Consider the following 15285-nt stretch of genomic DNA (forward strand, 5'->3'; position numbering starts at 1 on the left):
TCACAATTCATCCAGGAAATGCAATTTTGTCATGAACGCTAATGAAAAGAGTAAACAGATATAAATAGTTAACAAGCTTTGGAAGCTCATAAGACAATATGACCAGCTATGCAAAATACAACCTAATGCATGTATAAATATGACAAAATCTTAAAATGACACACATTTAAATTACTTTGACTAAATGTGGACAGACGAAAGAAGACCACAACCAGGCGTCTCTGGGCTTTTGTGAAGTGTCTCCCAAACTAGAGAATGATCTTATTCACCAAGTGTTTTTTTAAGAAATGTCATTAACATATCTAAATGACAGATGGATATGAATGAATGCACAATCGTTACATTTTTGAAATAAATATCAATTTATTGGAACATCTTTGATCCAGACTCATAATGTGAATATCTTGCAGCCATTTTTACTTTCCAATAGCTAAACTTTGTGTCTCAGAATATGCCATTTAATGATCCCATTTAATGCACCTGTGGCTACTGGCAGCCACACACAGTTGCATCGGATACTGTACGATGTGTGGTAATGGATCTCTGTGCAGACTTATGTGGTTGAAGATACATGATCCATCATTTTAAGTAGAATTAGATCACCTTGAATATTTTCATTATAAAGTTCTATTTTTCAATCTGATATTTTTGACATTCAGTACTTATTTATTTCCAATTTCTCTTCTCTAATTTAATTTGGACTTTTGCACCATAACATGAAAGCAAGTTCTACTTCTGTGAGAACCTATGAAGCAATAAACCCAATTCCAATCCTGTAAAATCTGTAACAGATCAGAATTAACCATTAACATGCGCTTTAATCTGCCCCACTGCCACCCCCCAGCAGATCAGTTTGGACAGCTGTGCATTTTAAACCAAAACAGACACGCACAGTATTTACCCAGGAGCACAAAATTATGTAAAAGTACAAATCGGATCAAAGATGTTGTAGCCATTTCTATTTAGAGCAATTCAGACTCTTCCATCTCTCCAGCGATTGTCACTGATGATCTGTGCTTTGAAGCAGATCATCATAGAATACTAAAGGTAGTGAGAAGAAAACGACACAAACACAGGCAGGAATGACTGCTTGTCACAATAAGCACTTTAGTTCGACAGTATTATACTGCTGCAGAACATCATTATTATTTTAAGCCTGCGTGATGAGAATATAATAGTCATGTGGAACAGGAACATTTGTGTCCAAGGACAGAAAGGCAGGGCCCTGCTGCTGGAAAAAAAATCCATCTCTATTGATATGGTCAGAAAAAGACCACGATAGCAAATTACAATAAAAACAATATGCCTTACGGTGTAAAAGTAACCAAGAAGAAGAAACCACGAGAATTCATTGAAAGCTGTCCAGAGGTTATGGAGGAGGATCGACCATATCCTGTTTCTTACAGGCGTGCAGATGGACAAGGGTAAGTAAGCCTTTGGTGTGGGCTTAAAAGTATTACAATAAGATAATGAAAAACAATACACAACATTGACTATCTGCTCTGATGCACATTTGCACTTAAATAAGTAAACGTTTTAAACAAGGGTCTAGTCCTTCATTCCTGAACACAGCAACAACTTCCTCTCTAGTTTTTCCACACTTGTGTTCACATCTGAGCAAGTGGAACAATTCATCATTACGATCATAATCAATAGAACCAAAGTCTGCCACACACTGAAAGAGTTTCTTCTCTGGTGATATCTGTAAAAAAAAAAAAAAAAAAGGTAACACAACAGCTTGCAGAGTTTGCTGCAGGTTTGCACACATGCGGTGAGATTTCATTCTTCGTTTCATAAAGATGTGCTTTGAACCGCAGCGTTGATGAAATCGGGACGATGCGTTTTTATGGGGGTTCCGGGCTGATTCTGGATTCACTAACTTGAACATAAAGCTCAACTGATGAATAAGTCCTTCAGAGAAAGCTGCGCAAAGACACACACACACGAATCCAGGGGCCTCCAGAGGACAGCGCTGAAGAACAGGGGGGAAAAATCATCACGCCTGAATACTACAAAAGTCGTGAGTAGGACTGAATAACGAGAAGTAAGACATCTTGCGGATTTCTGTCAAGTGAACAAGTTGTATTTTCTCACAACATAATATAAGACGATGGAATAGAAATGGAAACCAATCCAAGATGTTGCGCGTCTGACACAGAACTGCTGATGTCCACTGTGCTTCTGTCAAACACTTCTGTCGAGGCAGGCAGGCAGGCAGGCAAAAAAAAAAAAAAAAAAAGACATTTATGCATTATTAGACTATATCGAGCCTGAAACTGAAGCTGAAGCTAAAAGCACAGTTTCTACAGCGCTGAACACTCACGATGAGCTCAAGCTGCCATCTCAAACGCTACGGGAGCGATCAAAGGCCAAAAACCTCAAAGAAAAATACATAACCATGCCGGGCTAGTAAACGTTAAAAAGATTACGATCGGGCAGCTAAGCTACCTAGCTAGCCCGACACATCCAGCAGACAGAAGGCAAACAAAGACGAGCACGTACCTTGGTTTAAGTCGTTTTTACCGTGTCACAGTTATTGTTGTAACATGTGATGTTGAATCCTGAGGGGGGGGGGGAATGATCACAAGCTTTGACACCAGCGATTATCTAGAAGCAGAAACAGAACTGGCTAGTCGACGGGGGGGGGGGGGGGGGGGGGGCTGCGGAGAAATCGCGACCCGGGGACGACAGAGGATGGGATTGTGAAACCGACAACACAGACCCGGGAGTCGATCCGAGGAGCAAAATCGAAGGCAATGGGGCCCTAGATGGCTGCGAGCTAAGCTAACACGAAAGCTAGTCACACTTCACTCATCAAATATTCGATTATACTCGGGCATTTTGTGTCGCAAGGAAATCCGCCCGAAGAGTAAAAGGTAGCGCGACCTCTCTGTTAAGCGTCTATTGCAAAATATCGACATGCCTCACTATAAGCCCTCGACGAAGTTGCCATTCCTGCCTTTCGCTGTATCCACTCTTGTTTACCCAGCAGGTTGTCTGTGCGCTGGCTACTGCTATAGGTCCTTGCGCGCATCGCCGCAGGGGGGCGCCAGATCGTCGCTGCTAAGCTACTACTTTACGGCACTTCACGACAGTTCGTCCCAGTCGCAAACATTTACGAGCAGAACGTGTTGACAAACAAAATAAAGGTATACTAAGAGAACGCCATATCATCGTCTTTTTTTGGCTTAACAAGAAAGCAAAAGACGCTGTCCTTAATTACAGATATGCCTCTGTTCCGGTTATCATCACGCACTGTTCGTTTCCTTCCTCGTGCTTATGTCAAAGTACTAGAGCGCCCACTAGCGGATTTAGATAAGACATGCGGAAACGTGACAAATAGATTCTTAAAAATGTGTCATTATTTGGTATAAAAATGGCATGGTATGGTAGTGATTTATTAAATCAATGTTTGAAATTTAATGATTTAAAAACATGCAAGTACTGTATTGACAATATCATAAGTTTTTATGAATGCTTTGAATGGTAAAAGTTATAAATGTGGGTTTTTAAGTGATGTGAATTTTCCTATGTTTCTGTGCTTTTGAATTGAAAGATTTTAACAGTGATATTTTTTCAGATTTTTTTTAACTGTCACAGGAGAATTTTGCATATTTTGGAATTTATTTGAAATTCCATTAAATTGACAAATGCAGTAATGACAATATTCCTCTTTTTAAGTTTAAGTTTTTGTTTAATTTTTTCTGATACAAATTTCATTTTGGAAATGTTTCTTAAAGGCTGCTCTAGCCAATGAAATTAACACATCCTTGTGGCCGACTGCCCCGGTCACTAAATATTTTTCTAACCATTAATCAAGTGCGCATATCACACGGGAGAGCTGGTACAGTTTTTCCTTTACTTTCTTTCGACAGGATAGGGAGAATAAATTGGGGATCTAACAACACACGGACAAAGTTGTTGGTACCCCTACTTAATGAAAGAAAAGCCCACAAAGTTCACTGAAATAACTTGAAACCGATGAAAGTAATAATGAATACAAATTTACTGAAAATGAACTCGTGAAAATCAGACATTTCTTCTGAATTGTGGTTCAACAGAATAATGTATTTTTTTTATGAAACAAGCCTGGACAAAAATGATAATACTCTTTGAAAAGATTGAAATGGTTATGACAAGTATTCACCCGGGGCGGCTCGGTGGCGCAGTGGTAAGCACTGTTGCCTCACAGCAAGATGGTTGCAGGTTCGTCTCCGGCTTGTGACCATTCTGTGAGGAGTTTGCATGTTCTCCCCGTGTCTGCGTGGGTTCTCTCCGGGTTCTCCGGCTTCCTTCCACCACCAAAAACATGCAGCCTAGGCCGATTGGTGACACTAAATTGCCCGTAGGTGTGAGTGTGTGTGTGGCTGATTGTCTGTTGCCCTGCGATGAACTGGCGGCTTGTCCAGGGTGTCCCCTGCCTCTCGCCCATTGACTGCTGGGATTGGCTCCAGCTTGGCCCGCGACCCGATAGCGGAATAAGCGGTTAGAAAATGAAATGAAAATGAAAGTATTCACCCTGAAAGATGTACCACCCTACATAAACAAGTCAAACTCATCTCCCTCACTTTCCCACCAAACTGTCGAATATGTGCATGAATAGGTAAAAATGTTAAATATAAATGAGAATGATGATGTTTTGTTTAAATTATACAGTTTTTAATCAAATAGTATTTTTCTAAGTGTTACGGCCCCCACTGTATTAACCTCACGTTGTCCTCTGTATGTGAATTCTATGCAAATTTCAGAGAAGTATAACTCTCTCCCGAATGGTTCCAGTGGGAGGGGGCGTGGCCTACTGACGGCCTACTGATGAATGTTGCCCAGCCAATCAGAGGAGAGCCAGCTGGAGCTCCTTGGGCGTGGCAGACGAGTGACAGCTGAAATCACGTTGTGTGCGTTGCTCTGTAATTTTGTGACGTTCCGTTTTAGAACGAGACTCCAGGCATTAGGATTATTGATTCCAATACTAATTACGTCATCCACTCAGGTTGTTGCTTGGGCTCCCCCATAGATTTGTCTTTTATTTTATTTCTGCATTTGAGCATGATCTGAATCATCAGCAAAGGGTTCTAAATTGTTCTTGGTATCTTTATACACCAACCATGAAGTGAATCACAGTTGATGTGTGTTTTTATTTTACTTTTACACATTTTCTTTATTCCTGTTTTCTCATTTAAAGTTCTAAACAATAACACAGACACTGCCAGTGCTAAGGTATATTCATATATAAAATTGATACATACAGTCTATAAATCACAAGTTTGGATAGTTCCAGCGGTCCAGAATGAGCAGACTACAGTTTAATCCCTTGAGGTTACACGTTGAGTCCTCCTCTTCTTACTATGATCAATAAAGGGTCCACAGATTTGTATACTCACAATACATTTATTGTGAGTATCAGACAGATAATACCGAATCTCTTCAAGATATAAACAGGACAGAAATGAATTTGTAATAATTAGGTGACGTGGTGGTCTTCCGTTCTCTCAAAAATGACTATCTTTGCAATAACTGTGCCACGTGTACCTGTTCAGTACCCCTGCTCATGACACTGAACATTACCCAACTTTCATTTTACAGTAAATAAGTGGATAATGGATTGGGATATCATTTTTAACCAAATAGGTAAGTGTATTTTGTTTCCTGTAACAAATAAGTAATTTGATTCATGCGCCGTTGTCATTCACTGCCTATCCCTCGGCAGTAGGCGGCGCTGTAGGGGTGCAAGGCGTCGTATAAAGGACAAAGAAGAAGCGCTGAACCCCCCGCGCGCTCACTTCCCCTCCCTGCTGCGATCCTCCTGAGGTAAAATGGCGACGGGTGCCATTTCAGCGGAGTGCAAAAAAATATCCGAATTAAGAGTTGTTGACCTTAAATCCGAGCTCAAGCGACGGAATTTGGATACGTCTGGTGTGAAGAGCGTGCTGATATCCAGGCTGAGACAGGTAACCAAAATGTGTGCGGCATTTGTGTTAGAAAAGAGGGAAGGGTAGCTAGCATCCGATGCTATAGCACATACGCTGGCATATATCTGGTCCGAAAAACATTCTTGGGTACGCGTGTGTGTTGCAAAAGAGGAATATAAATATATTGATACAATTTATGGTATCAGAGCCAGAAGAGTTAACCTTTTGGGTTCGAACGTAACGAGTTATTTATCATCACGTGAACCATTTGCTCAATTGATGGCATTTGAAGGGACTCGTACACAGACTGCTGCGTGTTCATACGTCACAGACGTCCCTGGAACAAAAGACAGTCTGTGTGGAGTTTTATCTTATTTAATTACTAAACGCCACTCGACTGGACCAGCTACTCACTAAGGGATGCGATGCATTTTGCGGGGAGGTCTAATTGCGTAGTGGTGTTAAAACGTTCACAGCAGCCATGCTTGCAGTATTGGAGCATTTTGACGGATCTTTCAAAACGCACGGAGTATTGTGTTCTATGATTATGTAAACCAACCAAAAGAGAGACGGCTCTTCTTGCATCGGGATAAAATGTTTCTACCTTTCTACATTGAGTTTTATGAAGCATTTTACTTGAATGTCTTGTGTTCAGAATATCAGATTTGAGATGGAAACTTTTGTGAACTAAGAGAAGCAGAGAACCGCTGGCATGCCGGCCTGCATGCTGCAGCGTAACGCTGGATGTGATGGCAGAGCTTAATCCGTCCTTGTCCGAACCAAAGATGGCGAGGACATCTTGTGTAGTTTTTTTAAATGGTTGACTTGCAATTCATTTTTTATATATTTACTCTGATTAAAATGCTCTTCTTCTTAAAGGCTGTTGAGGATGAAGGCAATGACCCAGAAAACATTCAAATTCAACTTCCGGCCGACACCCCCCCTCGGAAGGCTGGAAAAGCTAAAGGTAAACTTGACCTTGAACTAATCGATTAAAGGGTCGCTCGAACGAGTCCCCGATCTATTTTTGTTGCTGTTGTTGTTCAAGTTTACGTTTTTAAGTCTGAACATTAACTTTCAGGAAAGAAAATAGAGTCTGACCTGGACGTCACGTTGGAAGAGGATGTGCTTGCCAAGGTGAGGGCGCCACACGCCTGAGGGCCGCTTCTATTCATTGTGTAAAGGTTCTGTTGAATTCCAACAGAACTTTTACAACGTTCAAAGGCTGAGAAGTGTGAGCTAGAGCACAGGAAGCTATTCCTTAGATGCTTAAATGAATTGTTCGAGGTGCACAGATGCCATTAAAACACAGAATTATGAGTCCAATGCCACAAAATGGATTCCCACTTGATGAAGCATCTTTCACTTGGTTCTGTAAACTTGTGTGTCTGTTAGCTAATGCTGGGGCAGTGATATAAATCCATGGTTGATGTATGGCAAAGGGTTAACCGTGTCTCTATGTAATGCAGTATGATTCATCCACGTCTCCGAAACCAATGGACAGTATTCAATGACATGTCAAATTGGATTCGTCAACCTTTTGGGGTAGATGATCAGTCCACATCGGCACGAAATGGGCTTTTCTGCTAGTGAGGACATCTGTGTCCGTGGCCACCATTGCCTATTTTAATAAACTGCAATTATTACTGACCGCATAGACATAAAACCGTCATGAAAACAAAGACTGCGAGCAGCAGTTCCTCCTATTGTTTTGTTTCCTGTCCTCTTCTGTTTAAATGATTGATCTGCTCACTTCAGTTTGTTCTTTTCCAGGAACCTGAAGAGTATGAGTCAGAAAAAGGTATGTATGCTGGCGCGTTGATGCCTGGGGGTTAACTTAAGGTTGTTTGATTTACAGCTAATTTATTCGAAGACAAACTCCCAGCAGATTGCACAAGTATGTCTTCCAGCTACTTCTTGCTCTACTGGATACATCACAATTCACTGAAAGAAGCACCAAAGTCATGAGTGACAAAGAGATTCCGGAGGACTGACTCGGGCCTTTTTGGGATTGGCACATGTATGAATTATTGGATGCGAGCCGGATTGGGTTCCCAAAGCTCTTGGATAAAGAAACGTTGAGGTTGCTTCAGCGGATTTCAGGCTGCCTCTGGCCTTCAGCTGCGTTCTCCAGAGGAAACGAAGACTTGAGGTACACATGCAATGACCGAGGAGTACCGCCTTCCTGTTGACGTTCTCTGACACAAGTGCATGAAAGGATGGTCCACTGGGTGGGCCCGAATGTTTGACTCCCTTTACCAAAAGGATTTGACACCTTTTCAGGTTTTGTCAGAGCAGCTGGAATGGGAATAATGCCTGGACTTGGACATTTCACAGCCCTAAAGGGAGACCGGACTCGCTTGTAAAGATCTTGGGGAAATTGTGTGCAACTGAAAGATCAAGAAACTTTCATCACAGATGTCCGTCAAAATGGCTCATTCAACTATCAGGATCATGTGTGCAGTGAAGAGAGCTGGCGTGAGCGTACGACCTGGGACTCTCGAGGACGGACTTGATTATACTGCCGACTGGGCACATTACAACTCATTGGGTTTGATTGTGGAAGACTGATTGTCGAGCTGTTCAGAAATCTTCTGATGAGACTCCGAGGATATTGACTATTGATGAAATATGGAAAGATGTCAGAAGATTTCCCGAAGCTGATCGGCTGGAGATGCGTTTTTGGCACCCTGGAAAAAGGCAGTGGGATGAACTGATGTTTTCCCCATTTGAACTTGATCACAAGATTCCTATCTGGAGGACTTCCACACGTTGTCGGCAGCATCTGGAATTGTGCATTCAGTGTGATTGAAGTACCGAAAGTGTGAAGATCTGAGGAGCGCCGAATGACCCCCCCCCCCCCACCCCGTTTTCAGTGAAGATTGTGTGTTTTGTGTCTTCCTGTGGTGTCTACGCCCTCGATGACCATTAACACTGAATGTGTGTTCTATTCTACTTTCAGGTCAAGTATCAATCGACATGTCAATGTTAAGTGTTTTTTTTTTTTTTTTGCCATGTTTATCCTCCATTAAATCCCTCAGATGTAACTGAAACAGATGATGGTACGCGTGAAAATACTAATCCAGCACCCCGAGAGGACAGCCTCCCTCAGGCTGATGCTGAGGTCCCTGCTGAGGTCCCTGCTGAGGTCCCTGCTGAGGTCCCTGCTGAGGTCCCGGCTGAGGCTGAGGCCCCGGTTGAGGCCCCGGCTGAGGCTGAACCGGAGTCAGAAGCTTTGGATGCTGATGCTGATTCAGAGCCTGAGCTTGAGCTTGAGCTGGAGCTGGATGCAGAGGCTGAGCGTGAGGTCGGTGCAGATGCCGAGTCCGAGGTCGATGCAGACGCCGAGCCAGAGGTGGAGAATGAAGCCTTGATATCCACTCAAGAAGCTGAGGACGATCACCTGTCCGTCTCAATCCAAAATGAAGACGCCATCACCCTTGATGTTGATGGCGATGATCTCCTGGAAACAGGTAAACATGTGAAACTTCCAGATTCTGAGGCTGAGAAGGACACTGCTCAGCCGGAGGCTTCTGCCGAGATGGGCCCAGATGATGTCACGAAGGAGGAAGAGACAGATGACCAGATAGATGATGGATCCAGGGGAGAGCACATGAAGAAAGACGCCTCGAAGAAAGCTGAAACGGGAGATAAAGAGAAGGATTCTGGGAAGAAAGGGCCCTGCACTACTGGGGCTTCAGGTCAAGCAAAGAGGTTTGTCTTTCTATGTCAGTTCTTTGATACTACCAAGTCGAGCTCGCTATGAACGCAGCGTCGTGGGTAGCCTCAAGATGTTTTTTTCCGTAAGGCGGTATGTTGACCGATGTACCCAATCCTGCCAATTACTACTTTGATTTTGCTGAAGTTGGTTAAAGTGGGCCATTACCCAGCAGCTGAGAAAACGCCTCTTTTTTTTTTTTTGTTACTTTGACCTGCCCGACCGTTTTAAACCCTTTTACAGTTTCCACACGAGGCATTGTAGAAGAGCGGTAGCCCCTGCGATGGCAGCGTTTCATTTTCCTTTCCTTTTCTTTTTTGGTCGAATGATTTGCTGTGAAGTTGAATACAAAAACTTCTGAAGATTTCATTGGTCCAGGGAATAAATTGGCTGGCAATCTTGATCCATCCCCACCACTGGAAAAGCAATGAAGCCTTGAGCCCCATTGGTTCAGATCAACGCCTGCAAATAAAAGACTGCGGTGTTTGTTTGTTTTTTCTCCAGTCTCCTTGTCACTTAATACCAGGTTTATATTTACCTTCATGTCTTTCCTTTTGTTTGTTGTTGTAATATTTGCTTTGCAGCGCTTCAAGAGACAGAGATGGAAAAGAAGAAAAAGGTAAGAATTCTTGAAGACGCTTGGTCATAGAAAAATACAATTCAGGAAAGCCTTTTCTGAATTGGATCACTTTGTTGCATTTGATTTACCAGGAGTCATTAGCATCAGTGGAAACAGCGCCTCGTCTCGGAACATATGGGTGATCGGCTTGTCTTCAAATACCAAAGCGGCGGATCTGAAGAACCTGTTTGGAAAATATGGAAAGGTAAAAGCATTTTTAAAATTGTTACTAAAATAACTATCATTCTGAAATAAATGTAGAGAATCGTCGATGAAGGAAACACTGTTGCAAACAGGTGTTGAGTGCCAAGGTGGTGACAAATGCTCGCAGTCCGAGTTCAAAGTGTTACGGCTTGGTGACCATGACGTCCAGTACGGAAGTGGCGCGGTGCGTCTCCCACCTCGACTGTACAGAGCTTCACGGACAGCAGATATACGTCGAGAGGGTAAACTGGAAACAGAAATCACATTAATATAATGCATGTATTGATCTAATCTTGCATTTCTCATGAGAGCAAAATGTGAACCTGTGCCTTTCAGGCCAAAAACGATCCGTTCAAAAAAGAAGGATTGAAGAAGGAAGCGGACGACAAAGCCGGTTCCAGCAAATCGAGTGACAAGCGCTTCTTCACAGGCGTAAAGTTGGTCAACAAGTAGGTGACGGAAAATATGAAGTCAATGTTTAAGCTTTTGTCACTTTTTGGGCACATTTGACCTTCTATTGTTTTGGCGTGCAGAACACCACCAGCTTTTAAAAAAGAAGACATTAAAATTGAGAACCTTTCCGAGGAGCAGGAAGCATCCAAGAAACAAGAGTCCAACAAGTCTGAGTCTGTTTCATCAAACTCTGGACAGGAGTCTTCAACGAAAGACGACAGGAAGCACGGACGTAGGTTTCATTTGCCCTGTTTTTAATTCAGAGAATCTTGAGTTTGCCAATAAGCACCAGGGACAAGCTTAAAGAGCGCCAGTTTTTTCCTTCTCTTTTTCTTGTAGGGCTGAAGAGTCCAGGCAAGATGATGGTAAATCTCAAAGGTGGTTTCAAATTTTGCAAAACGAGACCTTTCAGGAATACACGGTATTTTGAAAAAGTAAGGCTTTTTATTTTTACTACAATATATTCTATTGCATATTCAGGAGTTTAACAGAGCATGTTTGACAACATTCTGCTTGGTGCTTTTTTTCCAGCCCTTTGTCGACATGAACATTCAAAAGCGGCCAAAATGGTTGATTCCTCCTGAAGAGGTACGCAACGCTTTGTACTCTACGTGATGAGATTAGTGAGCCGCTGTTTGAAATGAAATTCTCTTCCCCCTGCTCCAGTTGGAGATGATGAAGAAACAGCGATCTTTTGCCAATAAGGGGGAGGACTTCCTGCCGTTTGAGAAGATGAAGGAGCAGAGGATGCGTGAACGGATGGTTCGGCTGGAGCGTATCCGTAGAGCCGTGGAGCTGCGCAGGTTTGTCTTGGGTTCTTGTTAAGCAGATCATAAGTAGCTGTATTTTTTTGTTTGCGTTCCAACATGTGAACCTAATTTTTTTGTTATTTAAGGCGCCGTGAAATTGCTGAACAAGAACATCGGGAACGTGAACATCGGGAACGCGAACGTGTCAGCCTGTTGAGGGAGCGGGAAGAACGGGAGAATCTGCTCCGGGAACGACAGCGGCTAGAGATGGAGAGACAAAAGCTGGAAAGGGAGCGCTTGGAGAGGGAGAGACTTGAAAGGGAGAGAGTCCGGATAGAGCAGGTACAGCATCACTTCTGGCTGAAAGGTTGTAGTTTTGCTGGAAAGATGTTAGACTGATGGTTTCCTCCTGTCTGCCACTTGTTTTAAATTCTGTTTGTTTAAAGTTTAAAAAAAATTTAAAGAAAAAAGCTATGTGATTGTCCTATGTTATCTAAGCCTCCCTCTGAAATATTGCATCCTTCAGGAGCGGCGTAAGGAGGCTGCCCGTATGGCCCGTGAACGCGAGGCGCTGCGGAGGCAGCAGGAGCAGCTCCGTTACGAGCAGGAAAAGAGAAACAACCTGAAAAGAGGCCGTGAAGGGGAGCCGGGGTATGTGCACACCTTTTTATTACACGTCTGATCGAGCTTCCAGACTACTGAGCATACCGGATTATAAGACGCAGCTCTAGATGGAACATCACTGATAAATAGCAGATATATTAGTCTACCAGGAAAGCCATTGGTCACCAACTTAATCTTCCTTCTGCGCATCAAAACCACTGAAGCCATCTCCTTCGCTGTCGGAATGGAACAGCCTTAAAATCACACGTCTCTTTCGCTGTCGCTCCTGACGTCCATTCCCGCTGTTAGCCAGATCAATCGTCTTTGGCTAGAAAGCCACATCATGTGTAACTTTCTTCGTGTGTTTTCCATGAGTATTTTTAGCAAGTGTGACGTCGCTGTATCTGCTGGCGTGAAGGTTTGGTCCCGCCGCACGCTGACTGGGACTTGTGCATCAAGCCAGTCCTCTTTAAGCAAACAATGTTACGCTCGAATAGAAAAACAAAGACTCTTCAGAGGCGCCGTGCGTCGAAACAAGTTCCAGTCTGGAAGAAACGACACTACGGTCCGTGCTGACGACTCGCGTCTGTCTGTTTCAGGCGAAGAGACGATTCCTATTGGAACGGCAACAAGAAGATCCAGTCTGAAGATGGCCGACCGAACCAAGGCTCCAACTTCAACCGGAATCAGGACCGCTTTCAGAGTTTCAGCCCCAGAGAAAGGGGGCGCTTTCCAAACACTGCTGCTGACCAACCCAACGCCTATGAAAGGTCTGTGCCTTTCCGTCTGTCTGATGTCCTACAAGTTTAATATTTCCTGACTTGACTGACCCCTCTCGCTGTCGTTTAGACGTCACCGGTTTGACGGCGAGCCGGAGGTAAAGAAGAGTCGTCCCGCTCCTCACAGAGAGGGCTCCGGGTTTGAGCGCTACCCCAAAAACTTTGAAACGGTTCGAAGAACCGAGCCCCCGCCGCCGCCTCCACGTACTGAACTCCGGGACACGGACCGCAGGGAAAGAGATGAGAGGCGGCCTGTTCCCATTCACCAACGCCCTATGGGAGCCAGACCCGCAATACAGAGCATGTCGCACGACCGCTCATCCAGGGATGGAGGCCACGGGTGGAAGAATAATGATGCAAACACCAAGGGAGATACACGGTAAAGAGAGCGCAGCCGTCTATCAGATGCCCGTTTCTAGTCCAGGGAGTAAAAGCCTGCTTCTTTGGGTGGACAGAGGATCGATGCGAATGCGGACAGAGCGATCCAGCAGGGACGGTCCAGGTCCTTCACTCAGGGGGGGCTCCTCCAGCAGCCGCGGGAGGAGCAGCTTTAACGACCGAGGCACAAGGCCCATGGCGATGGGGAATCAGGTCAGCCTGGCTTCTGACTCGGTTCGTCTTTGAAATGAGTCCTTGAGTCGGCTTTATACGCCGTTTTTTAGAATGATGGGTGCATTAAAGACTTCTGTCATTCGGAGCAGATGTAAGATATATTTTTTCCGTGTCTGCAGCCATTCAGTTCCGGCCGGCAGGTGGTGGTGGAGCGTCAGAGCAGGGAGTCGGGACTGAGGAAGGAGTGGCACGGGGGATCGAGCTCCCAGGAAAGGGCGTTCCCTGAGAGTCGCAGGATGGGGGACGGCCGCGGCAGGATGTTATCTTCTAGCAGGTACATCCAGTTCACAAATGGTAGTTGGTGGTGAAGCCTTGATGACAGGCTACTTAGACTTTGGGTTCTCTCTCTCTCTCTCTGCAGCCACTCTTCGTCTGGAATGAACCGCGTTGTACAGATCACCAGCAACTCCGTTTCCAGCGGCGGCAGCGGGGGCGGGTTCAAGCCCTACAAAGGAACGCAGCGGCAGTACTAACTGCAGCCAAACGCTTTCCTGGACTCGTTATTTTTAGCCACGAGGGTGATGACTTTTTATTTAGTGTTTAACCTCATTGTGAGGTTTCCCCCTGTTAAAACGCCCCCTGCACACGTTTTATTTCATAATTTGGCCGCTATTGGACAGCTCTAGCTCTTTCTTACTTCTCAAGTGACGTTGCCCACTTCTTGGATTGCACGTTCTATGTACATTTTCGATAGACCAGTTTCACATTGTGTCCTGTGTAATATGTATTTTGTTGGATTGTAGCGCTGATTAAGTGGAATAGTTATTCACTTCTGTTGCTGCGTGTGTGGAAAGATGATACATGATACTAATTATTTTGAAAAGGCATATTTTGTGTGCACAACTAGTTTTGTAAAGTTCAGTTGAATGTGCTAAACCCACCTCAGACTGGCCGCTCTAGTCATGTATGGATCTAATTACGGTTCCAGGTCTCTGAAATAAAACTTGCCTTTACAACCTGCGACTGCAGAGGACTCACGCTGATTGGCTTCAATATTGTTTTTACGTGTTTCAGCGGTTCCATAAATTTGATCACGCCTGGTAATCCAAGAACTTTTCATTCTGGCTACTTGTATTTAATTCTTTGCAGGTTGTCTGAAATTGAAGACCGTGATTTTGGAACGAGTGTTGGCTTCCTTTCATCCTTTTGATGTGAGCCTCGGCACTGTCTCGGATTTGAATAGACAATCATCTTCGGTTTGATTTTTGTTGTACAAAATTATAGTTTCATTTGAGAGCCGGAGCAACGCCGGCCGCTGCTGCTGCCTGTCAGTCCTCCAGTTGGTCGCTTGCTATGGCCAAAGTGACCAGAAATATTTGTTTTGAGGTCTGTTGGCCTCCCACCTCATCGACCTCATTTCCTGTAAGTCGTGATTTATTGACCCGTTTATGGCACGATGCTAAAAACAAAGTCTAAGCAGGCCAATCGTCTGATGGCAGTCTGAAGGTGACCTTCAACATTGGTGACCTTTAACGCCTGTGTTCCAATCAAATATAATGATTGCATTCCAAGACGCTAACGGCACCTGATTATGTTGCTACAATAGTCTCGAGCCAGAATTTGACTCCCTCACGAGACCTTCCTCTGAGATGCTGCATGCTGCTGAATCACAAAATTACACTCTTGTAAAACGGATCTT

The 15285-nt window shown here is 44.1% G+C and overlaps 1 protein-coding gene across 1 annotated transcript; it reads left to right on the forward strand.

The window, feature by feature from the left end:
• Positions 1-5813: 5813 nt before the first annotated feature.
• On the forward strand, positions 5814-14609 carry sltm (SAFB-like, transcription modulator). Its single transcript, XM_068760361.1, has 22 exons — positions 5814-5948; positions 6789-6876; positions 6991-7046; positions 7683-7710; positions 8951-9181; positions 9287-9623; positions 10212-10246; positions 10339-10451; positions 10543-10692; positions 10787-10899; positions 10984-11135; positions 11243-11337; positions 11435-11491; positions 11570-11706; positions 11799-11994; positions 12179-12297; positions 12715-12717; positions 12855-13025; positions 13105-13413; positions 13490-13625; positions 13766-13920; positions 14008-14609. The coding sequence occupies exons 1-22, from the start codon at positions 5814-5816 to the stop codon at positions 14117-14119; spliced, it is 2928 nt and encodes a 975-aa protein (XP_068616462.1). The 3' UTR covers positions 14120-14609.
• Positions 14610-15285: the final 676 nt, after the last annotated feature.

Source organism: Brachionichthys hirsutus, chromosome 1, assembly GCF_040956055.1.
Source record: "Brachionichthys hirsutus isolate HB-005 chromosome 1, CSIRO-AGI_Bhir_v1, whole genome shotgun sequence".
Lineage (NCBI taxonomy): Eukaryota > Metazoa > Chordata > Actinopteri > Lophiiformes > Brachionichthyidae > Brachionichthys > Brachionichthys hirsutus.